The 26,517-nt window shown below is 40.0% G+C and overlaps 1 protein-coding gene across 2 annotated transcripts in view; it reads right to left on the bottom strand.

Moving 5' to 3' along the window:
* Positions 1–26,517, bottom strand: part of map3k7 (mitogen-activated protein kinase kinase kinase 7) — a 128,705-nt gene that overhangs the window by 15,291 nt on the left and 86,897 nt on the right. For both annotated transcript variants that reach the window (XM_060850382.1, XM_060850390.1), the window contains 2 exons: positions 14,303–14,367; positions 9,392–9,506 (listed from right to left, as the gene is read on the bottom strand). In XM_060850382.1, coding sequence (XP_060706365.1) covers positions 9,392–9,506; positions 14,303–14,367 — 180 coding nt within the window. The remainder of the gene's footprint in view (positions 1–9,391; positions 9,507–14,302; positions 14,368–26,517) is intronic.

Genomic DNA, 26,517 nt, shown 5'->3' with positions numbered 1-26,517 from the left:
GAGCAGCAATATCCTTTGGGATTCGACCAGCTCAATCAGTAGTGCTAGTGCAAACCACTCTTGATGGCGAACATTGAACTCCAACTCCAGTACACTCTGCATCCTTGCCACCCTTAGTGCTTCCTCCAAATGTTGTTGAACAACTGAGGGAGGATGGCATGTGGTAATAAGCAGATGGGTTCCTTGTCACGTATGCCTCCATTCCACCACCTTTGCTGGGGTGGTCCTGTCAGAAGGGCAAGCAATATCCAGGGATGTGATAATGGGCACCTGGGAGCATGACTACGTCAGATTGTTTTGATCCTTAATTCCAGATATTTAGTGAATTCAAATTCCACCATCTAATGTGTCAGATTGGAACCAGAGCCCCCAGAGCATTACCCGAATTTCTGGATTAATAGCTTAGCATTAACACCACTAAGCTATCAACTCCCCTTCCATGATGCGACTTAATTGGCAGCACAGAATATGAACATCCATTTTTCTACCCTCCAGTAAAAATTATTCCAGGATGCATCTATAGCCTTGATAAGAGGAAACTTAAAATGGCTCCTGGTTCCTATGAGCCTAAGAATGAGTGCAATTTAAAGATATTTCACAAATCAACACAATCAGTGGAACTGGACAACTCTTGGTTTAGGTGTGTTTCCAGTGTTGTGGTTGAGTTCAATTCAGTGAACTAAATCTTGGACCAGCACAAAAGATGAATGCATGTGATTTTGTATGAAATTTTCTTTTAACATTCCCTGCTTTTCTGTACTGATTTGGTCAATTCTGTCAGGATTGGGCTCATATTACTTGATTGATATGAGAAACTCTACAACCACCTGCTTGCCGAAGCTTCCCTTAAAATTATATTTGCTTAACCTAAATTCAACCACATCCAAGTACAATATTTAAGTTTAATTAAAACAGCAAACTTGTCTGTGTATAAACCCTGCAATTACTTGATGAACAAGGAACTATCATGATAGCCCCATTATTACCACAGCTTTTATTATCCACAATTTAAATATATTTCCTATTACCTTGCTCAAAATTTTGGATTTAAATAAAAACTGGAGGTAGAATGATCTACATAATTAAAAATAATATCAAAACATAATCAAGGTCACTGTAGACCTGAGTGGTTGCTATTAATCAAAGTTAAAATACAGTTTTGCCTTTCACTGTTACTCAAATTCAACAAGATTTTACAATATGTTATGGGATGGGAGGGCGGGTTGTAGGGGGGCGTGGACCTGACCAGGTAGTCACGGAAGGAATGGTCTTTGCGGAAGGCAGAAAGGGGTGGGGAGGGAAACATATCCCTGGTGGTGGGGTCTTTTTGGAGGTGGCGGAAATGTCGGCGGATGATTTGGTTTATGCAAAGGTTTGTAGGATGGAAGGTGAACACCAGGGGCGTTCTGTCCTTGTTACGGTTGGAGGGGTGGGGTCTGAGGGCGGAGGTGCGGGATGTGGACGAGATGCGTTGGAGGGCATCTTTAACCACGTGGGAAGGGAAATTGCAGTCTCTAAAGAAGGAGGCCATCTGGTTTGTTCTATGGTGGAACTGGTCCTCCTGGGAACAGATACAGCAGAAGCGGAGGAATTTGGAGTACGGGATGGCATTTTTGCAAGAGGTAGGGTGGGAAGAGGTGTAATCCAGGTAGTTGTGGGAGTCGGTGGGTTTGGTGGGAGTCGGTGTAAAAAACGTCGGTGTCAAGTCGGTCGTCATTAATGGAGATGGAGAGGTCCAGGAAGGGGAGGGAGGTGTCAGAGATGGTCCAGGTAAATTTAAGGTCAGGGTGGAATGTGTTGGTGAAGTTGATAAATTGCTTAACCTCCTCGCGGGACCACGAGGTGGCACCAATGCAGCCATCAATGTAGCGGAGGAAGAGGAGGTGAGGAGTGGTGCCGGTGTAATTACGGAAGATCAACTGTTCTGTGTAGCCAACAAAGTGACAGGCATAGCTGGGGCCCATACGTGTACCCATGGCTACCCCTTTGGTCTGGAGGAAGTGGGAGGATTCAAAGGAGAAATTGTTAAGGGTGAGGACCAGTTCGGCCAAACGAATGAGAGTGTCGGTGGAAGGGTACTGTTGGGGACGTCTGGAGAGGAAAAAACGGAGGGCTTGGAGGCCCTGGTCATGGCGGATGGAGGTGTCGAGGGATTGGATATCCATGGTTGGGTCCGGGGAAACAGAAGTCTTGGAGGAGGTGGAGGGAGTGTGTGGTGTCTCGAACGTATGTAGGGAGTTCCTGGACTGGGGGGGGGCGGAAATAGGACAGTGTCGAGGTAGGTAGAGATGAGTTCAGTGGGGCAGGAGCATGCTGAGACAATGGGTCGGCCAGGGTGGTCAGGCTTGTGGATCTTGGGAAGGAGGTAGAATCAGGCAGTGTGGGGTTCCCGGACTATGAGGTTGGAAGCTGTGGGTGGGAGATCTCCTGAGGTGATGAGGTTCTGTCTGGTCTGGGAGATGATGGTTTGGTGATGGGGGTGGGTGGGAGACATGGTCAAGGGGGCAGTAGGAAGAAGTGTCCTTGAGTTGGCGTTTGGCTTCAGCGGTGCAGAGATCAGTGCGCCAGACTACCACTGCGCCCTGTTTATCTGCTGGCTTGATGGTGAGGTTGAGATTGGAGCAGAGGGATTAGCCAGGGGACGAAACGTTTGCAACAAAAACTTCCAGCTCGGCGAACAGAATCACTCCAACAAGCACCCGACCTACAAATCTTCGCACAAACTTTGAAGGGATTAGAGGGCTGCGCGTTGTGAGGGTGAGAGGTTGGAGTGGGGGAGGGGGGTAGACAGGTTGAGGTGGTTAATGTCCCGGCGGCAGTTGGAAATGAAGAGGTCGAGGGCAGGTAATAGGCCAGCGCAGGGTGTCCAGGTGGATGCAGTGTGTTGGAGGTGGGCGAAGGGGTCCTTGGAACGTGGGCGGAAATCCTAATTGTGAAAGTAAGCTCGGAGGCGGAGGCGACGGCGACGGAAGAATTGTTCAAAGTCACGGCGTGTATTAAATTCATTGATGCGTGGATGGAGGGGGATGAAGGTGAGTCCTTTGCTGAGGACTGATCGTTCGTCCTCAGTGAGGGGGAAGTTTGGAGGGATGGTGAAAACTCGGCAGGGCTGGGAGCTGGGATCTGGTGTGGGTGTGGAGCTGGGAGTGGGGGCAGAACCTGTAACTGGAGTGGGTGAGATGGTGGGGGGAATGGGGGTGGAGTCATGAGCAGGGGTAGTGTTCCCCTTGGGGTTCGGGGGGTGGGGGTGGGGTGGGTGGGGGTTGGGGTGGGGATAGTGACAGTGGGATCTGTGGGGGGGGCGTGTCAGCAGAATGCAGGTGAGTGGCGTTGGTGGGGACGGAAGTGGTTGCAGACACGGCAGTAGGGGTGACGGAAGTCATTGAGCGTGTGGCATCAGTGATGTTGTGAGGGGCAGAAGTGGTGTCACATGTGGTGCATGAGGAATTGTGAGGGGTGGAAGTGGCTGTGGAAGCGGCCATGATGGAGGCGGAAATGACATCATTGATCACCGTGGGGATGGTAGCTGCAGTAGCCGCATGGCTAATGGCACAATTCCCTCAGCTTCCCACCAACTCTGCTTCTCTTTACATCATGGAATCACTGACTGTCCTTTTCACAACACAGTCCCTCAATGGATAGTGGGTTTAGAGACATTGATTGCTCCTGCATACCCTCTCCCTCTTATCTAATCATTTGAGTTGTGATTCTCTACCTTCCTTTGAATTCCAATCAGCCACAGGTCCTTCCAGTCTAAGCCTATATCTTCTTGTGACAGCCTCTTATAATACTGCAGTACCGCCCCTAAGTGCAGGTAGCTTAGATTGGTTCAGTTGCATAGAAAATAATAGAAAACTTGGGGGGCTGGGGGGAGGGGGAGAGAAGAGGCAGAAGTTAAAGGGTCCAGCTAACAGGACAACAGAGAGAAGGGGGCAGTCAGTGCAGGACTGAGGATGTTATACTTCAGTGCACGCAGTATACAAAACAAGGTAAATGAGCTTGTAGCACAGATTAAAATTGGAAGATACGATATTGTGGATATTACAGAGACATGGCTCAAAGGGGATCAGGGCTGAGGACTAAATATCCAAGGATACGTGTCCTATTGAAAGGATAGGCAATGAGCAAACGGGCAGTACTGCCTAATTAGTAAGAACTAAAATTAAATCAATAGCTCGAAGTGATATAGAATCAGAAGGTGTAAAACTTGTGAGGGTACGAGTGAGGAATTGCAAAGGGACAAAAAAAAGTCTATGATCGGAGTTCTTTACAGGTCTCCTAGCAGTAGTCGGGATGTGGGCCAGAAAAATAAATTAGCAGATAGAAAAGGCATTTCAGAAAGCAGCCATTACAATAATCATGTCGAGGTCAATATGAAGGTGGGTTCGGGAAAAACAAGCAGGTTGGTAGTGGATCCCAAGGAAAGGAATTTGTGCAAAGTCTATAGATGATTTTTTGGAGCAGCTTGTGACAGAGCCTTGTAGTGAACAGACAATTGAGAGTTACAAGTTAGCCAGAAAAGATCTAAAGAGAGGGTGAAGAGGAGCCAGGAGGGAACATGAGAAGTTGTTGACGGATAGGATCAAGGAAAATCCTAAGGCCTTCGACAGGAATATCAGGAATAAAAGAATGACTAAAGTAAGAGTGATGGTGGGAAGTTGTGTGTGGAATCTGAGGACATAGGGGAAGTGCTTAAAGAATCTTTTTCGTCAGTCTTTACATTGGAAAAGGGCAATGTTAGTGAGAATACCGAGATACAGGCTACTAGATTAGACGGGATTGTGGTTGACAAAGAGGTAGTTTTAGCAATTTTGGAAGATCTGAAAATAGATAAGACTCCTGGAATGGATGGGATTTATCCTTGGATTCTCTGGGAAGTCAGGAAGGAGACTGCAGAATCTTTGGCTTCGATCTTTATGTCATCAGTGTTGACTGGAGTTGTGCCAGAAGACTGGAGGATAACAAATGTTGTTCCTTTGTTTAAGAAGGGGAGTTGGGTCAACTCCGGTAATTATAGGACTGGTTGTGGGTAGGATGTTGGAAAAGGTTAAGAAATAGGATTTATAATCATTTGGAAAGGAATAATTTGATGGAGGATAGTCAACATGGTTTTGTGAAGGGTAGGTCATGCCTCACTAACCTTATCGAGTCCTTTGAGGTGGTGAAAAAACAGGTGGATGAAGGTAAAGTGGTTGATGTGGTGGATATGGACTTCAGTAAAGTGTTTGATAAGGTTCCAAACAGTAGGCTATTGCACAAAATATGGAGTTTCAAGATTGAAGGTGATTTAGCAGTTTGGTTCAGAAATTGGCTAGCTGAAATACAATAGAGGGTGGTGGTTGATAGGAAATGTTTATCCTGGAGTTCAATTACCAGTGGTGCGCTGTACAGATCAGTTTTGGGGCCACTACTGTTTGTCATTTTTATAAATGATCTGGAGATGGGTGTAGAAGGATGGGTTAGTAAATTTGCAGATGACACTAAGGTAAGCAGAGTTGTGAACAGTGCCAAAGGATGTTGTGACATATAAGATGCAGAGCTGAACTCAGAAGTGGTAAATGAAGTTTAATGCGGAAAAGTGTGAAGTAGTTCACTTTGAAAGAAGTAACAGGAATGCAGAGTACTGGGCTAATGGTAAAATTCTTGGCAGCATAGATGAACAGAGAGATCTCTGTGACCAGGTGCATAAATTCCTGAAAGCTGCCACCCAGGTTGATAGGGTTGTTAAGAAGACATATGCGTGTTGGCGTTTATTGGTAGAGGGATTGATTTTTGGAACAACAAGGTCATGCTTCAGCTATACAGGACACTAAGGTCCCACTTGGAGTATTGCATGCAGCTCTGGTCACCGGATTATAGAAAGGATCTGGAAGCTTTGGAAAAGGTTCAGAGGAGATTTACTAGTATGTTCCCTGGTATAGAAGGAAGGTATTACGAGGAAACACAAAGGGAACCGAGGTTATTTTCGCTGGAGAGAAGAAGGTTGAGAGATGACTTAATTGAGACGTATAAGATAATCAGGGGGTTAGACAGGGTGGACGGAGAGAGCCCTTTTCCTCAGATAGTGAAAGCTGACATGAGAGGACATAGCTTTAAATTGAGGGGTGATAGATTTATGACAGATATCGGGGCAGTTTCTTTACTCTGGGAGTAGTAGGGGTGTAGAATGGCCTGCCTGCAACAGTAGTCGACTCAGCAACATTAAGGGCATTTAAATGGGCATTGGACATTCAAATGGATAACAATGGAAAGGTGTAGGTTAGATGGGCATCAGATTAATTTCATAGGTCGGTGCAACATCGAGGGTCGAAGGACTTGTTCTGTGCTGTAAAGTTCCATGTTCTAATTCTAGATTTGGTGATGTGAAATGAGGTAGACTAGATTAGGAAGCTGAAGGGTCGCTGAGGGGGTAGTGACTGTAATAATGAGAGAATTCATTCTGCAGTTTGAGAGGAAGAAGCTGGAATCAAGTGTAATGGTATTACAGTTGATAAAGGTGACTACAAAGACATGAGGGAGGAGCTAACGAGAGTTAATTGCCAGGAAACACCAGCAAGGAAGTCAATGCGGGAGTTTTTGGGTTAATTCAACAGGCACAGCAGAAATTCATTCGAAAGGAAGAAAAAAACATTAAGGGGGATAACAAGGCAAGCATGGCTGACAAGTGAAGTCCGGGACAGCATAAAAGCTAGAAACAGAAAGCATACAATGTGGCAAACATTAGTGGGACGCCAGAGGATTGGGAAGCCTTAAAAAAACTAAGAGGATAAGTAAAACATCAATAAGAGGGGAGAAAATTAAATATCAGGCTGAGCTAGTGAGTAATACAAAAATAAATTGCACAAATGTGAGCAAAAAAGCAAGAGTCAGGCAAGAATGGATTTTGGATTGAGGCTGGAGTATCAGCAGGGTGGAATAACGAAAAGGTGGAAGTAGTGAATAGGTACTTTGCATCTGTCTTCATAGTGGAAGACATCAGTAACATATCAGAACTTCAACTCAGTCAGGAGCAGAGGCGAGTGTAATGGCCATCACTAAGGAGAAGGTGTTAGAGAAGTTGGATAGGCCACCAGGATTAAATGGACTACACCCCAGAGCTATGAAGGAAATAGCTGAGGAGATTGTAGAAGCATTCGTGGTGATCTTTCACAAGTCAGACAGGGTTCCAGAGATTAAGAAAATGGCTAATGTAACATTTCTGTTTAAGAAGGGAGGCAGGCAGAAGACAGGAAACTATAGGCCAGTTAGCCTGACATTGTTAGTGGATACGATTTTACAAGTCCATTATTAGTGAGAAGACTGCAACGTTCTTGGGAGCCCATGGTAACATGGAGCTTGGTTAGCATGGCTTCATCAAAGGAACAAATCTGTCAGATTTCTTTGAGATGATAATGAGCAAGTTAGATAAAGGATATCCAATGGGTGAGATCTATTTGGATTTCCAGAAGGTCTTTGATAAGATAACACAAAGGAGTTTGCTAAATAAGATAACTGCTGATGGTGTTCGGGGCAAGATACTGGCAATAGGTACAGGATTGCCTGACTGGCAAAAGGCAGACAGTAGGGATAAAGGGATCTTTTTCAGGATGGCAGCCAGGTGACTAGAGGAGTTCCGCAAGGATCAATGCTGAGATTATTGGTATTATTCACAATATGCATTAACAATCTGGATAAAAGACCTGAGGGCATTGTTGCTATGTTTGCAGATGACACAAAGATAGGTGGAGGGATAGGCAATGTTGAAGAAATGGGGAGGCTGTAGAAGGACTTGGACAGGCCAGGATAGTGAGAAAAGAACTGGCAGGTGAAATACAATGTGGGAAAGTATGAGGTTATGCATTTTGATAGCAAGAATAAAGGCATAGATTATTTTACAAATGGGGAAAAGCTTCAGAAATCTGAAGGACAAAAGGGAATTAGGACCCCTAGTTCAGGATTCTCTTAAGGTTAACATGCAGATTTAATTGGTAGTTAAGAAGGTAAATGTAATGTTAACATTCAGTTCAAGACTGCCAGAATACAACAGCAGAGGTGTACTGCTGAGGCTGTATAAAGCTCTGGTCCAGACTACATTTGGAATATTGAGAGCAGTTTCAGGTCCCATATCTAAGGAAGGGTGAGATGGCATTTCAGGGAGACCAGGGATGAACAGTATGTTATGTTGAGGATTCTGGGTTTAGAAGGATGAGGAGGGTTCTTATTGAAACTTAGAGAATACGGAAGGGCTGGACACAGTGGACGTGGAGAAGATGTCTTCACTTGTAGGAGGGACTTTGACCTAAGGACAAATAAAGGATGACCACCTTTTAGAAAAAAAGATGGGGAGGAATTTTCTCAGACAGAGGGTGGTGAATCTGTGGACGTATTACTGTAGAATGTTGTGAAGGCCAAGTCATCGAGTAGATAACTCTTGATTAGTACTGGGATCAAGGGCTACAGTAAGAAGGCGGTGGTTTGAAAAACACCTAAGCCATGATGGATAGTACAGTACACTCAAAAGGGCCAGATGGCCTAATTATGCTTCTCTCTCTTATGGTCTAGGAGGGGGAATGTTCTTTATGGTCTTCCCTGCCCATATTGGAAGCATTGCAACCCACTAAGATCACAACCTATCTTTAACACCCCTCCCATCATTCTCTCAAAATAAGCTTCCCACAAGTCCTCACTAGGTCCTGGGTGTAATCTACAGAACCTGCCTTCAGTCTGGTTTCTATCCTTCTGGTTGTAGAGTTGAGTTCTAACAGTGCATTCTGCTCACGCCTGGCACTGCTGGGACTTCAAGAACTGTTAGGATCCTTAGGAGGGATTTCTTTTATAGATGGGTAAGGGAGAAGATAGGCAGAAATCTCATCCTGAGCCACTTCATGCTATGTTAGCATAACATGTCAATGTGACATTAATGTTTTTATGTGCAGGCTTCCAGCTGACTTTATATTGAGAAACCAGGCTAGGAAAACAGGGTTGCATAAAAACTAGTCAAGAGTATTAGGGTATATTAAATTAGGGAGAGAAAGGATGGTGAAACAATAGGAAAGGGAGAGAAGAAAGAAAGGAATGAAGAGAAAAGCTGAGTGAGTTGAATTGAGAATCAAGGAAACACCAAACATAGCTCTATATCTCCAGCAGTTGGTGAGAAGTAAATGGGCTGACTGAGAGATGTCTGGTAATTAAAAATTACTGAAAACGTAACAAATAAAAGTATTAAACAAATTAGACAGAAAGCTTATGAAAGATTTCGGATACATTTATGATAAACGTAGTCACCACACTTTCCTTATACTCCACATTTCTCTACATAATCTGTATTCACAAGATTGAAACTAAACTTATTTTTCTCCTGTTATTTGTCATTTTATGAACTTCACTGTTAAAGCAAAAGGCCAAAGCAAACCTGTTGATTCATCTGGTGTCCATGCATAGTTGCGAGTAGCTTTCTCAGAAGGCGTGCCTGCAGCGGTGATCATTCTTACGCTTGGACTAGATGACCGGCTACTATTTCTGCTGCCCTGCATGTGTGAAGAACAACACAAGTCACAAGTCTTAGATGATAAAACTGCTTGAATTTTTCCATTACCTTTAATGGTTTATCATTAGCTCCAGATGATCAAATTACTACTTTCATTCAATATACATAACATTTCATTCTATTTTTCAAACAGATTGGACTTTATTTTATTAACATCCATTGAAAGATGTAAAGAATAAAATGCATTCTGAACTATTTCTAATGTCAGCATTGTGTTCAATATTCACAAGATTCCTCTGCCACCTGGATATAATCCACAAGGAATATCTCTTAGACCACAATAAAAAAAACACTGGAATACAAGACGTATTCACGTAGATGTATGTTGTTTTCACATTAGAGTGATCCCATCTTTTTCTGGGTACTTCACCATGGCTTGATGTCATGATTGTACTGTGAATAATGTGTCCAGTGCATACAACTGAAAGTGACAAAACAAAGGAAGGGTGCATCGGAGTTGCATAGCAGGATGGTATGCTGTTTTAAGAGCAAAGTGATCAATTCTATATTTTGATTGTTATAGAACTGAAAAAGATAGCAGCCCAGATTTTGAGATAGCAGTGACAGCAAAATTGCCTGCACTGGCCAGGAGTAGCTCTCTGAAAGTGAAGACAACTTCCAGAGTTCTTCCAGTTACCATGGTCCTAAGCTTCAGAATATCCTTTCTATACTGCTCCCTCTCGCTCTACCTTAACGTCATTCTTAAAGGCATTCCACAAAAATAAAAACTTACTTCTTTGCTTTGGATCTAATGTGTTCTAATAACTCTTTAGAACATGATGTCTCATTTGGTTTGTAATGCTCCTGTGAAGTGCCCTGAACTAATTACTCCACATTTTTTATTATTCACAGAAAATGATAGGGTAGTGATAATGTCACTGGGCTAGGAATCTAGAGTTAATGCTCAGGAGGAACGGGAGATCAAATCCCACCATGGCAGTTGGTGGAATTTTAATTCAATTAATATTCTGGAACCAAAACAAATAATGAAACCATCATTATCACATAAATTCACCTGAGTCATTCATGTCCTTTAGGGAGGGAAAAATGCCATTCTTAACTGGCCTGGCTTTCATGTGGGTCTAGACTCATAGCAATATGCTGCTCCTTGAAATGGCTTAGCAGGTCACTCAGTTCAAGGGCATTATGGGATGGGCAATAAATGCTGCCCCTGTTGGTGAGAACACATGTAATAAACACAGTTTTAAAAATTAAATTCAAAGTGCTCATGAGTTGTTGCTTGCATATGTTGAGCAAAAGGTGGAAATCCAGAACTTTTCAATTATTTAATACCTCTCTAGAGGTGTGCTGTTGAGATTCCCTGACATTGCAATCAATCAATTAAAAATAAAAAATCTGACAAGTGAGTCTTTTCACATTCTTAGTTTCACCACTAACACCTGTAAATTATACTATGTTGAATTAAAGATAAATGAAATTTTAGCATCATAGTTCATAATCACTTTTAAACTGCTTCATTGAAATCTTTTGAACATCTTGGTAATATTAATTTCTTCATTTTCCCTAATCATTTGGATCTATAATTTGAAACAATTTCTTTCATTTTCCTCTGTGAAAACAGACACACAGCAGTTAGCGTGTCTGCCATTTCCTTCTTCCTCATTAGAAATTCTCCTGTCTGTAATGAAACCACTAGATTGTAATCCAAATGTTTCCTTTCTACATACGTGTAGAAGCTTTTACAATCCATTATTATGTTTTTTTGCTAGATATCATTCATTTTCTGTTCTTCCTTTCCTCATCAGTTTCTTGGTTCTCTTTTGTTGTATGCTTAAAACCATCCCAATCTTCAGACTTATTAATATTTCCAGCCATGTTATAAGCCTTTTAATAAATCGCATACAGTCCTCAACTTCCTCTGCCAGTTATGCTGACTAACGTTTTTGAATTTTTGCATGAAGAAAATTATTGTTGCTGTAAGTCATGTAACAATTCTTTAAAAATTACCCTTTGCCTTTGAACATCCTGCCTTTTAATGTCTTTTCTCAATGCAGCTCAGGCAACCTTGTGCCTCATGCCTTCATAATTTTCCTTATACAACTTTCAAACAAAACATAAAATTCTATCATATTTTGATCACTAATCCCTAAAGATTGTTTTACAAGATTATTAGTTAGCCATTTTTCATTACACAATACTACATCAAAAGTAGCCACTCCCACAGTTAGCTCAACATGCAGTTCTCAAAAATTCTCCATAAGACTCTCCAGAAAACTTTCCCCCATGGTTTATGTGGGTTATCCAGTTTTTAAACAGACCGAAACCAAAGATGTTACCTGTGCTAAATGTTTTTCTCATCTCTTGATTTATATCAGACCTTACACTATAACTACTGTTTAGTTGACATTAAACAACTAACAAATGCCTGCTGTCTCTTGCTGTTTTGGAAGTTCATTCAAATAGATTTCAAACATTATTCTTCTGAACTGAGAGCCTCGCTTGCTACTATACTGATTCCATCGTATTATTAGTACAACTCTACCTTCCTTCTTGTCCTTCCTAACCATAGAATATCTTTGCATATTCGATTTCCAGCCTGGTTACCATGCAGTCATGTTTCTGTAATGGCAATTGTATCATAACCATTCACTAGATTAGAGAGGTGCTGGAAAAGCACAGCAGGTCAGGCAGCATCCGAGGAGCAAGAAAATCGACGTTTAGGGCAAAAGCCCTTCATCAGGACTCACTCTAATCTTGAGAACAGAGGTCTAGCTCACTAACACATGACACTGGGATTGTTCCTGAGAATACTGCTTGAGGGCTTGCTTTATAAACTTCCTTCCTAACTCCCAGAAATCTGCTTTCAGGATCTCACCTCTCTTTTTAACTATGTTGTAGATACCAAAGGAGACCATATCTTCTGGCTGACCCCACTATGCCATAAAAGTGAAACCGCAGCCACTCTGTGCCATCGACATCGGCACGAGGGAAGCAACACACTATCCTGGAGTAAATTTAATACTGAAGAAACCCATCAGATTCCCTGTCTATGTCATCATCTATCACTACTGCCTTTCCATTCTTCTTTATTCCCCTCACAATACAGCTGATGTGCCCTTGGTGCCATTTGTTGTCTCTGGCAGCACTTCTCTGAAGAATCATCACCTTCATCAGTTTTCAAGTGGAAGGCAAGATGCCTGCTGATACCCTTAAATACTGGTAAAAGCGTGGGCATCAGGTGAGGTCAAGTTTGGACCTGGTTATGATACCACCAAAGTTATATATCAGTCCAAACACTAAAAATCATCATCAAAAGTGGTTCTGCTGTTTTCTTTGGAAAATATACCAAAACATAGAATATGATCCTTAAAACATGGGCTGAAGACTTGGAAACTCAACTATAAAAGTGGATCCTATCAGCCACAATAAATCTGTGGCATTTTGGTGAGGTATTGATAGTTAGAGACCTGTGAAATTAAAGTTTTAAAGGAAATGGGAACAGAAATAAGACATATGTCATGATTTCTTTAAACTCAATCTGTAGTTATATCATTACGATTTAGTCCTTCAAAAAGCCTTACTGTTAATCAGAAAGACTGCAGTAGTATTACAAAATCAGCACATCTATAAACAAATCACCCCTCGCTATTATTTAACAATGCATAACCATCACAAACCATCAAGTATAATGTTCAAAGGGTAACGTGAACTGGCCGGGGGGGTCAACCTCCCTGGAGCCCAGGCGACAACCAAATGCACCTTGGTGAAAACACAATTCAGTACTGAGTTGACTTTTGAATAGATGAGACTGGCACCATGTGACTGTCTGTTTCATTTCTGGTTCAGTTTTGAGACAGCAAAGTGTTGTTAATGTAACACTGGCAGCATTGGATCATTTTGTTTGTGCAACAAGAGCAGGGGAGGGGCATGCAGTGCTATTTGTGCCAGGGCAGGAAATTCTAACACTGTGATTTGCCCCAGATCCTGAACTCCCCTGGGATAGTACTGCCTTCAAAAATCACAGTAAAATAGATGCCAGATATCAATTATAAATACTCTTGAAAAGAATGAAAATTTGCCAAATGGTACTAGATTAATTTAGGATATCTGGTCGGCATGGACGAGTTGGACGAGTCTTCATGCTGTACATCTCTAAGACTCATTGATGAACTTCCAAATTATACATTGTAATACATATATAGAGGAATTACTTTAAATTCAACAACATCCTGGAATTGTAAGGTCAGATGATTCATTTAATACTTGTGACTGCCAGGTGAAGTTCTGTAAAACTAAAATCATTACTATTGTATAAAAAGCAAAGTCACAAATAGTACATGAAGCATACATTTTAAAACAGATACTAAATTATTACAAGGTAAGTTTGAGAATTAAAGTGAAAATGTTAAAACTGTTATTGGGAACAATTTTCTCTCAGAAAATGCTTAGAAGATGGTAGGTGGGACAATGGAAGACTTTGGAAATTGAAGGAGTTAACTTCAACTGGTTTGTGCAGCCTCTGCCGAAAATATTATCCAATATTTCCTTCAAGGATGCAATGGTCTCTTTGTGAAATGAAAACTTGAAATTTGTAGTTGTGCTGAAATCCATAACTTATTTGCTGTCAATCTAACGTGAGAAAAATGCCAATGGTACCAAGTCAAAGTTTTCATACTGTGCCCTCCTTAATACAAAACATGTTTTGTTTTTGATCAAATATCCAATATTCTAATATTTTGATTGTCAAGTTTCAACACTAAGCAGGTCACCTATAGATGCTGTCAGACTAATTTTCTTTAAATAAAAAGCTCTTACCTGATTAGACTCCGATCCAACAATTGTTAAGTCCTGAATAGACCTGCGCCTTTGCTGTTCACTGCCTGTCAAATAAAAAAAGGCAATATGTAATCAACAGCAAAATAACACTAGTACAACTGTTGCAGGTGGAGGCTAGAATCTCTACATACAGGGTGGGGGAAGAGAGAGAGAGAGAGAGAGAGAGAGAGAGAGAGAGAGAGAGAGAGAGAGAGAGAGAGAGAGAGAGAGAGAGGAAGAGAGAGAGAGATAGAGAGAGAGAGAGAGATAGAGAGAGAGGGTGAGAGAGAGAGAGAGAAGAAACAGCTGCAATGAACTAAGTAGGAACACACTGCCTTGTCAACATAAACTAAAACCTAATACAGTGACCACTCCTACCACATGAATAGCTACTTCAATTCCTCCGCCATTTTCTGTCACATGTTTTAATAAACCACATTGGAAGCCAGAGCTGATGATGGCATCTATTTAAGGGCTCTTACGTTATGGTTTGCAAGAACTGGACTGCTGACATAAGCCTCACTTGTGCTAAGCATTGCTTCTTAGCTCAGACACATCCTTTTGCTCCAGTCATCTCAACTTACACTGCAGGAAAGAAAAACTTCTTCTGCAATCTAACTTCAAACCAGTGTGTGATTTAAAAAAAGAGAGAGAGCATTTAGCAAAACCTTTATAACCTTTCAGCAGAAAAGTTCTTGCAGAACATTTAGAAAAATTGGGTATTAGCTCAACATCTAAGAGAACATCAATTTTCTCTTGCAGGCCAATCAGAAGTAGCAACAACAGCAACTATCAAATGCACCTCGCTTTCATCCTTGCACAAATACCATATTTAAAGACAAGCTTATTTCTGATAAACAATCAAACAGATTTTTAACTGAAATTAAATATTCCACATTATAACGTTTACAAAAATTTATGACTTAAATATTGCTGGCAGCTTTAGTTTTGACTATTCAGTCAGGTCAAAGCGACATTGCTACAATGACAAAGTGATCATTTGCTTTCTTTGAATGAAACAGATCAGTTTGACAAAGTCTAACATCAAGCAACTATGAAACAAAGATTGACAGATAGTGTCAAATAGATCACACAAGATTTCTTTTGGGAAATGCTATGGACAAAATGCGGACAAACTATGATACTCAAGCCTGTTAAGAGTTGCTTTTTCAAATCAAGCTTCTGATTTAAAAGGTAAAGTTATCTGGCAAGGGGAGAGGTTGAGAAGGAGAATCCTCCATGGTAACCTCAGAAGCTGCAGGAATTGAACTCAAGCTGTTGACAACAACGTGCATTGCAAATCAGCCCAAGACGTGTACATGAAATGAGCTCTCTCATGTTGGTTAGTTCAGGCTAAAGTAAAATGAATAATCTCTCTATCTCAGAACAAACTTACATTAATTGAAGTTTTTCTAAATTATGAAATAAAGGTTCCCCATATACAGTTCTTTTAAACTGATTTTCAAACAAAATGAGGTTCACATGATACATAACAAGGCCATCTTTCATGTCAACAACCAAAGTTAACTTACAACTAACACCATAGCATTTACCAAGAATCTTTCATGAATATATCATAAAAGCTCTCGAACTTCAGACTGCAAATTTTTTGAAAGCTTTGGTATCCGTGTGCAATAAACTTTTGCCCCTCGAAAAGGAGGATTTGTTTTTAATCAAGATTAAAATATTCCTCATAAGGTTGTCTGCGAAGTGAAAACTGATCTAGATGTTACAGTTGGTGGTAAATAAGAATTGCTCGTCACTCATGATCAAACATCTGACAACAGATTTTCTCAGTGTCACCTGTGGTTTATTTGGTGCACACATTTCTGAGCCACAGGGTTGTGAGAACAAGTCCTATCCAGGAATGGAGCACAAAATCTAGCCATATACATCAATATAGTGCACAGAGAATCTGACACTCTGGCGATCTGATCCATCAAATGTTAAATGCTCCATGTGTTAACTAAGATGAAAGAGGACCACAACACTATTTTGAAGGGGTACAGGCAGGATTACTTCTGGTGTCAAAACCACAAAAACAACATGCCTTGTCATAAATAAACTACTAATGAACGGCTTTTGCACGAAAAGTTGATTTTCCTGCTCCTCGGATGCTGCCTGACCTGATGTGCTTTTTCAGCATCACTCTAATCTTGACTCTGATCTCCAGCATTCTGCAGTCCTCACTTTTGCCTATAAATAAACTGTTTAAGATAGTTTACTGTGCATGGATTGGCTATCACAGGTCTTAAATTACACTCCATATGCTCAGCATCTGCAAGATTTTGCACTGTATTATTCTTTTTACTTTTCAATATTTGGAGATTATGGAGACTAGAATCTGCAGATAATTGAAATTAATTTGGTGCAGTGCTCTCTACAGAGGAAAGAGCTATGTTTCTCCATGACCATCCAAAAGAAAGGTTACTGGACAGGATATACTGACTGTTTTCTCTTCACAGAAGCTGCCAAACTTGCTTAGTTTCTTCAGCAATTTGCTTTTGTTTTATTTCTCCTTGACTATCTATAAGGTGATCTTGTAGAGGTTTGTAAAATCAAGAGGGGAATGGATAGGATAAATGGACAAAGTCTCTTCCCTGGGGTGGAGGAGTCCAGAACTAGAGGGCATAGGTTTAGGGTGAGAGGGGAAAGATATAAAAGAGACCTAAGGGGCAACTTTTCACGCAGAGGGTGGTACATGTGTAGAATGAACTGCCAAAGGAAGTAGTGGATATTTAAAAGGCATTTGGATGGGTATATGAATAGGAAGAGTTTGGAGGGATATGGGCAAATGGGACAAGATTAGGTTAGGATATCTGGTCGGCATGGACGAGTCGGACCGAAGGGTCTGTTTCCATGCTGTACATCTCTATGACTCTACAACCAGAGCTAGCTGCTGCTGGTTATGTGCTACCCAGGATCTTGATTGCAGTTCATATAGGCTTGGGTCCTGCTCAGTAATGAAACGCACTGTCTTTTGATACAATTCCAGCATCTGAGCTAAAACTAGAAAGTGTATGTTAGAATGGTGAATCACATACAGAAAATGAAGTGAAAGAAAAAAGGCAGATAAGAGAAGACAGCAAGAGGAGAGATGAGAGAGATGGAAGTTTAAACAGAAATGCAGCTTTTGGAATGATAGTGCAGCTTGAACAGAGTATGTTTCTGCATTTGTATATACACAATTGCTGTAAACTGCTTCTTGCTCTTTAAGAATAGCAAGCACGGATAGTATCACCATTATTATTACTGAAAAAATCAGAACCATTAGTTATTAAACTGACACAAATAGCAACAGGGTCTCTGCAAGTCAGTTATAGGTGATTTATGTACATTTATCATCATTGCAACAGTGCAACCTGAACCCACTCAGAGTAAACCACTAAAAGAACCAAGCAAACTTCAACAGCAGATTTTCTGAGCTCAGAGAGCTTGCCAGTCAAATTCAAGAACAAATATGGATGGGGAAATCAAGTGAAGTGGTATAGATTGGGACAGAATATGGTCAGTTTATTAAACAGTGAATCAGCATTCTGCAAAAGATACCCGTTTTTTTCCTACTCTGCTCAATACAGTTAATAATTATGAATGAAGTTTCTAGATTTTTCATCAAATCTGTCAAGCTTTTTGTAACTTAGCTTTATCAGGTTAAGTCATATGTTGCACTGTAGTTCAATAGAAGTTTTTTCCAACACTTCAGTCCCTTCGAAATCATCCTTTTGATGAACAAAACCCAAAAATGTATTGTTCGTTGAAAAAAAATTAGATAAATTAAGATTATGCACAAGTCCACCAGGTATTTCTCACAAGACTAAATCAACTGTATTTAACTCTACTGAACCTGGCTAAAAAAACCCAATAATTTCTAAATGCAAAGGCACTTATACAAACACCAGGAAACTGTTGAAGCAGTTATCACAGAAGGTCAGTCATGAAATTGTAACAGGTTATTCAAAGACCACTAAAAACTGATATCAAAGATTAAAATAACAGTAACCCAAAACACATGAGTTTCCTAGTCTGCAGTGTTTACATATTACATAACCGAAAACCACTTTTGGGGATTACACACTAAAATGATCATTTATGATGAGATGGCAATATTATTTTGGTTCTCATTGAAAACATATGCCACTAACAGGTTATGGAAAGGTCTGCAAGGATAAACAATAATAACTTCACCTGAAAAGGAAATTCTGAGGAAGCCCTAAAACCTAATCAATGTTGGTGAAATCTGTCCCTGAGTCAAACTGAGTAAGTGTACACACAGGGGAAATGTTACATACATACATAGTCTTTTCAATTGACTGGTTGACTAATCCCTAGTAGCCCCATTGCCTTCCAAAACTTTCGTCGATAGCATCCCAGCCAAAATCAAGTATCAATTAGCCCTCCATTTCACAAGACACCTGTCAAGATATACAAGCAAGTAAGGACTGCAGAGCACAATTTACACCTTCAAGCCGTCTTACCTACAGCATTTCACAGCTAATGAATTACTGTTGAAATTTTATCATTGTTATGCAAGCAAACATGAGAGCAGTTGTGTCTACCACAAGGTCTCATAAACTGCAATAAAGACAAATGACTAATTTTTCTGGTGGTATTAGTTGAAGGATAAATATTGGCCAGGAGACTGAGAAATCTCCATTGCTTTTCTTGACATGGTATCTTTTACACTAAAGATGGAAAAAACAGATGGAACTTCCAATAGTGCAACACTCCCTCAGAGGTCAAATGTATCAGATTAGTTAGTTGACAAATTAAAATTAAACTAACTGTATCAGACACTCAATTAATCCCATCAGAAATAGCCCATATTCTATAATGAGCTTGTGTTTGACATTTGATAAATATTGTGCAATTTTATGAGAAAGTTCAGAATTACTAATGGTAGTGGTTTAAAAACATTTAAAATTAAATTACCATTCATGTAATGCCAGTTAAGATGCTTTAGAATTTCAGATTTGTTGCTATCCAAGACAAGTTTACGTATCATGTACACTTATATACAAGTAGAGTTAAGGTAATTTTAAAAAAAGTCAAGTAAAGGGTTGCTGAATAACATTGTTGCAGAGGTTGAAATCCAACCTATTCTATTGTCTCACTGTCACAGTTGCAACATCGAGTCATCGAGATGTACAGCACGGAAACAGACCCTTTGGTCCATCTCGTCCATGCCAACCAGATATCCTAACCTAATCTAGTCCCATTAGCCAGCACTTGGCCCATATCCCTCTAACCCCTTCCTATTCATATACCCATCCGGATGCCTTTTAAATGCTGCAATTATACCAGACTGCACTGATTCCATACACATACCACCCTCTATGCGAAAAAGTTGGCCCTTAGGTCTCTTTCATATCTTTCCCCTCTCACTCTGGTACACCCTCTGATTCTGGACTCGCCCACCCAGGGAAGAGACTTTGTCTACTTAACCTCTATAAGGTTAACTTAAAAAAACCTCTATAAAGTCACCACTCAGCCTCCGACACTCCAGGGAAAACAGCTCCAGTCTGTTCAGCATTTCCCGTCGCTCATATCCTCCAACCCTGGCAACATCATTGTAAATCTTTTCTGAACCCTTTCAAGTTTCACAACATCTTTCCGATAGGAAGGAGACCAGAACTGCACACAATATTCCAAAAATGGCATACAATATTTCAATGTCCTGCAGAGCTGAAACATGACCTCCCAACTCCAGTACTTACTCTGACCAATAAAGGAAAGCATACCAAACAATTTCTTCACTATCTTATCTACCTGTGAGTATACTTCCAAGGAACTAGGAACCTGCATTCCAAAGTCTCTTTGTTCAGCAACACTCTCTAGGACCTTACCATTAAGCGTACAAGTCCTGCTAAGATTTGCTTTTGCAAATTAAACTCCATTGTTTAGTTTATCTAATATATCTAAATTAAACTCCATAGACCACTCCTCAGCCCACTGGCCCATTTGATCAAGATCCCGTTGTGCTGAGGTAACCTTCTTCACTGCCCACTATACCTCCAATTTTGGTGTCATCTGCAAACTTACTAACTATACCTGTTATGTTCACATCCAAATCATTTGCATCAATGTCGAAAAGTAGTAGCATCATTTGGGACTGTTTGTGCACCCTACCATTAAAAATAATCAAAAGAAGCTACTGAACTTAGTGATGAAACCTCCTACTTTTATATCTAGACTATTAATTTACACTACAAACAGCTAGAAGTACAGCATCAAACTGTGGTATGCCACCGGTCCCAGGCTCTCAATCACAAAAACAACCTGGAGATACAGCATCACCCTCTACTGCCTGCCTCTGAGCCAATTTTGGATCCAATTTGCCAAATTGCACTGGATCCATGGACCCTTACCTTTTTGACTAGTTTTCTATGTGAGGACATGTCAAAAACCTTACTGAAATCCATGAAGACCACATCTAGTGCATTACCCTAATCCAGAGAACTAGTCACCTCCTTGAAAAACCTAAATCAAACTTGTCAGACATGATCTCCCTTTGACGATACCATTCTGGCTGTCTTTGATTAATCTGTGCCTCTCTCAGTGGAGGTTAATTCTGTCCCCCAAACGTTTTTCCAACAGGTTTCCCACCACTTATGTTAGACACTGGCCTATAGTTCCCTGGTTAACCCCAACCACTCTTTTTGAATAACAGTACATTAGCTGTTCTCCAGCTCTCTGGCACTTCTCTTTTGTACAGAGAGAATTTGAAAATTAAATGTCAGGGCCATATCTGCATGGCTTTCCTCTGGGTGCTTTGGTTACCTCCCAGAGTCCAAAGATGCACAGTAGGTTGAATATCCATGGTAAATGCCAGGTTAAGGAGATAGATCTGGGTGGGACGATCAGAATGTCAGTGCAGACTCGATGAGCAGAAACGCCTCTTTCCACATTGTAGGGATTCTATGATTCTATGGCCCTGTAATGTCTTCCCTTACCTCCCACAGTAGTCTGGGATCTAAAATTTTAAAACTCCTCCCTCTCAATTGTAATTTGTTCAAGTATAACACTGTTGTCTTCCACGATTTCTATACTGATACCGTTAATCTTTATTGTGAGTACAGATTTAAAGTAACTACATAGCTCTTCTGGTTCTACCTGGAGTTTGCCACTTAGATCCCTAATGGGCCCCACTTTTTCACTGATTATCTTCTTGCACCCAGTTTACTTTTCACTGCTTTTGGATTTTCCTTTATTTTATTTGTCAGGATTTTGTTCATGGCTGCCTTCAATGCCAAATTTATTTGTATCCCACTGCACTTTTTATACACCTCGAGGGCTTCTGATGCTCAGATCCCTCTTTGTGTCTACCCCTTGCTTCCTGTTTTATCTTAGCAAATCCTGTGCATTCCTTGCTTTCAAGGGCGTTCTGAATTTTTGGTCCCTCACCATTTAGGAACATACGGTCCCTGCAATTCTACCATCTCCTTTTTGAAAGGCTCCCATTGCTCTGAAGTAGATTTTCTGACAAAATAAACTTCTCATAGTCCTCTTTGCCAGATCCTGCCTCATCATATTATAATGAAAACTTCATTTCTAGTTCACATTTGTCCTTTTTTATAACAAGTTTAAATCTTACTGTGTTACGTTCACCATCACAGAAATGTTCTCCCACTGACACTTTTATCATTTGCTTGGCTTCGTTTCCTAATATTAGATGGACCCCCTCTTGTAGGAATATCTGCATGTTGGCTTAAAGAGCTCACCAGGTTACATTTTAAAGTGGTCATTTTAATAATCCATCCCTTCAAAGCCTTTCACTCTATTTATCCCAGTTAATATTGGAGAAAGTGAAATACCGTATTATTTTTACACTGCTCTGAAATATATCTACATGCCTGCTTTTCTATTTCTCCCTGAATGTTTGTGGGTCTACAATACAGACCCAAAAATATGTGATTGTCCCTTTTTTGTTTTGAAATCCTACCCATATGGCCTTACATCTGGTAAGATTCATCCCTCCTTAATGCAGTAATTGCCTCCTTGATTAACATACCAACATTATTTTTACACCCCTATTTTTCATAGAATACGCAGAAATTCCAACCGTTTTACTTTAAAGAAAAAAAGTCATGAGAGCAAGCGTCACTTGCTAGGCTGGCATTTATTGCCTGTTTCTGGTTGCCCAGATGGTACTTAACAGTCAACCACATTGCTATGCATCTGGAGTCGGAGGCAGGCCAAATCGTGTAAGGCTGGCAGACTTTCAGGACTAAAAAGGAATTAGCGAACCAGATGGGTTTACAAGAATTGACAGTGGTTGCCAGTTGAGTAGATTTGTTTCTTAGATTGTTATTGAATTCAATGAGAACTATTTGCCTTGGTGGGATTCAAATCTATGCCCTCAAAACATTGGGATAACTAGTCCAGTGAAATTACCACAACCTCCACTTTTCAAATCTTCTAATTGATGCTGCCTGCACCCACATGTTTCTTTTGTCCACTCTTCCGACTAATGCTAACCATCTCAAAATTCTCCTTTCAATTGCTTCCCTAATGAACCAGGTCAGACGTTTCGTCACTGGCAATAACAGTCAACATATCATTTTATTTCCTATTTATTTGATGTATTTGCCATGTTAACATTGGAGGATTTTTGTACAAGGAACACTCTGATCCCAACATTTTCTAGCCTCTCACCTTTTAAAATATATTCAGCTTTTCTAACTTTGCTACCACCAGACAACTTCATATTTCTCCACATTATGTTCCATCCCTCAAGTTCTTGCATGCTCATTTACCTAGTCTCTCTGCCAGAGTCCTCCTCATAACGTTCGCTACAAATGCTGTAGCCACAGTGTATGTTGCATATTTTAGATTTTTCCATGGGAAGTAGGTGTCATTGGGGAGGCAATCATTGGATAATATCCTTGAATCGAGTGATTTCGTAGGGCATATCAGAGGACAGCCCAGGGACATCAATCTGCAGTTGCACGTATGCTAAGTTGCCTTCCCTTATTAGTCATTCACATTATCACATTAAACAACAATCAGTGATACTTTCATGGACACCGTTATAATGAAACTCAAATTTAAATCCTGATTTTATTACCATAAGTTTTAAATTAATCAGCTGCTGTGCTCCAGACCATTAGCCCGGGCCTCTGGATTACTAGTCTAGTGACATGCCCAACATATCAATGTCTTCTCCTATGATTCTACCTCCAGGATGAGGAATCCTCTGTTTCCTCCCATCATTTAGTCCATATATGAATTTTACGATTAAAGTTATACTGTAATCCAGAAATTAGGCTATGAATGCTTCTTGAATAAAATACCATTATTGCTAAAAATGCTACTGTTATTTACATAGAATGTAAATAGCTGTGGTTTCTCATGGAACCCAAATTATATCCTGCAAGTTTGAAAACTACCATTCATTCTAGTTCTTTATCCCCAATAAAAAAAAAATTTCATCCACTTTATGATATTACACAAACCACATGAGCCCCTTTTATATCATAATCTCTTAAATGGCACACTGTAGAATTTTTTTTTAAAGCCACATACAAAACCACAGGCTTTTCTACCTGTAGTTATGAACTCTGGTTGATCCATCAAATATGGTTTTTCTTCCGTGAATCCATGTTACCTCATCCAAATTCATTAGTGCCCTCTTAATTGCTACTGTGGAAATAACTGATATTAGCATTCTAGATATTAAAACATGTCAACTTACATTTAAGGATATCATTTTCCAAAGAACCATAGTACATTTACCGCTCACAAAAATGATCATTATATCTGTGTCACCAGCATAATCCCACTATCCAATAAAATTGGATAGGTGTAGGGCTAAATGTAGGGGGATTGGTCTGAGTGGGTTGTGCTTCGGAGGGTCGGTGTGGACTTGTTGGGCCGAAGGGCCTGTTTCCACACTAAGTAATCTAATCAAAGGTTGTGTACAACATTGTCACTTGTTTTAACATTCACATTGCAGCTTCCTTCAAAGTTTAAAATTACTGCGACTTATTTTCATTATCATCATAAACATTTATGTTGGATGTTGCACAACGAACAAAATCTTGTTGGACATGATCAGCCAACTCAAACCACAAACTTTTCCCATCATTCTTTGAGTCCGTATTTCTAATCAGTTTTTAAACACCATTTTCTATTCTCATAATTCCACCATCTTCTTCAACAGTTTCTCATAAGGTATCAAATTAAAGGCTTTCTGAAAGTCCACATGCATCACTTTCCCTGCAGTTTCTCATCTAATCTTTTCAAATTAATTCCAAGCGAATGACTATTTTCATTAGATTCCCTCCTGAGAGAAATACCCCAACTAATTTCAACCATTTGAAAAAAAAATTCAATATATTATATAACTGAAGTTTACCGAGTCTGCTAACATGAAACAAACAGTCACTTGCTTACATCAGTCATCCTGTGAACTACCGACATTTCAATTTCCCTGGGGCTAGTATGTCCTTGCTTGCACATTCTAACCTTAGCATGGGTGAACTAAATTGACTTATGACTAATGACATGTGTGCCAGAGTCCTTGAATTGCTTTCTTCAACTTCAATGATATCTAACATCATTCAATTCAGATTAGAAACAGTAATTGCAGACCTCTAAACTCATGGATTGAACATCTAGAATTAGATTAGATTAGATTACTTACAGTGTGGAAGCAAGTCCACACCAACACGCCAAAGCGCAACCCACTCCCCTACATTTACCCCTTCATCTAACACTATGGGTAATTTAGCATGGCCAATTCACCTAACCTGCACATTTTTTTTTTGGTCTGTGGGAGGAAACCCACACAAACTCCACTCAGAGTCACCTGCGGTGGGAAGTGAACCCGGGTCTCTGGCGCTGTGAGGCAGCAGTGCAAGTTCATACCAGAGTACTGGATCACAATCAGTCCATACATCAAGCTTGTGATTATTGCATTCAAACTGTGCTACTATATTGGTAACTGCCTTCACTGTTAATCTTTACCTGTATTCACTGTGTACCTTAAATTATTAACTACAAATTTCAGACTTGTTCACAAATCACTCAACTCAGAATCAAGTGCAATCTGACTAATTGGATTACATCTGTTACAGGCTTCAGTTCCAAAACAGTATGGCAGGTGGTCAATTTTCATATCCCACAAACTTGTTATCCTTTATCTCTGCTTTTATCTCGAAACTAGCTAACGTGTCAAATGCTTTACACAATTTCCATCATGTCAATTTTGGCTTTGTCCTATTGCATGGAACACAAAATATCAACAGATGTTGAATGGAGAAGTTGGAATGAATAAAGAAAGGACAAAAGCACTTTCATATATTTGGATTTCTATTGGAAAGGAAGCTTTTGCAATAATAAAATTTTGTGGATAGAAAATTTCTCAAACATTACATGGCAACAGAGAACATGTAATGATACCCATAATCAAAACGGTCATTCATGATCTTCTTAAAAATATCATAAATCAAATTCAAAATCAGAAAACACTAAAATAAAGAACTGAATTCCAAACCATACACCCAAACAGGGACTGTATATTCACAAAACATAACCTGCGTCCACAAAGCATGCATCTATTTGCAGTTTGTATTCAACTAATTTGTTAGACAAAATAACACTCCTTAAGGCAGATGTAGGTATGTTGTTACTGTATTTGGTTCTTTTGTGAATACACACTTGTATTATTTTCTAACCACACAACACTTACACAATTCACAGCAAACAACGCAAAGCAAAATCACGAAACACAGAATAATGGTCATGCAGATGCAGCACAAACACATGCAAATAATTTGATCATTGCAATAGCGGGTGTAGCTGACACTAGGTCAAATATCAAGCAGATATCAATACTTATTGCTCCAGATTAAATTGAATTGCAGCAGAACCACAGATAAATTAGGACTACACAATATAGATTTTTATCTTGTGATACCTTCTTTAAAGTAATATAAAGAATCATTGTTCAGATCAGGACATTAAAATGTTTAAAAGAAATGCTGAACAAGAGTATGATCCGCACTGATTCACAATGAAGATAGAGTCTAACATTTTAAACATATAGTTCAATTTTGTCATTACTTCTTGAAACACATGATAGTCAAATTTAGATCTCTCTTGGATGCTTGGTCATGGTCAGTCTAAAAGGAACACCTCAATTTTCAATTTATAATTTATCTAATGACCTGTTAAGTTCAGTTATATTAAAATAAAAGTCTGACTGTTGCTATGAA

The sequence above is a fragment of the Hemiscyllium ocellatum genome, chromosome 3 (assembly GCF_020745735.1).
Source record: "Hemiscyllium ocellatum isolate sHemOce1 chromosome 3, sHemOce1.pat.X.cur, whole genome shotgun sequence".
In the NCBI taxonomy this organism is placed as follows: Eukaryota; Metazoa; Chordata; class Chondrichthyes; order Orectolobiformes; family Hemiscylliidae; genus Hemiscyllium; species Hemiscyllium ocellatum.
The sequence above is the reverse complement of the archived record's forward strand: the minus strand, read 5'-3'. Positions and strand labels throughout refer to the sequence as shown.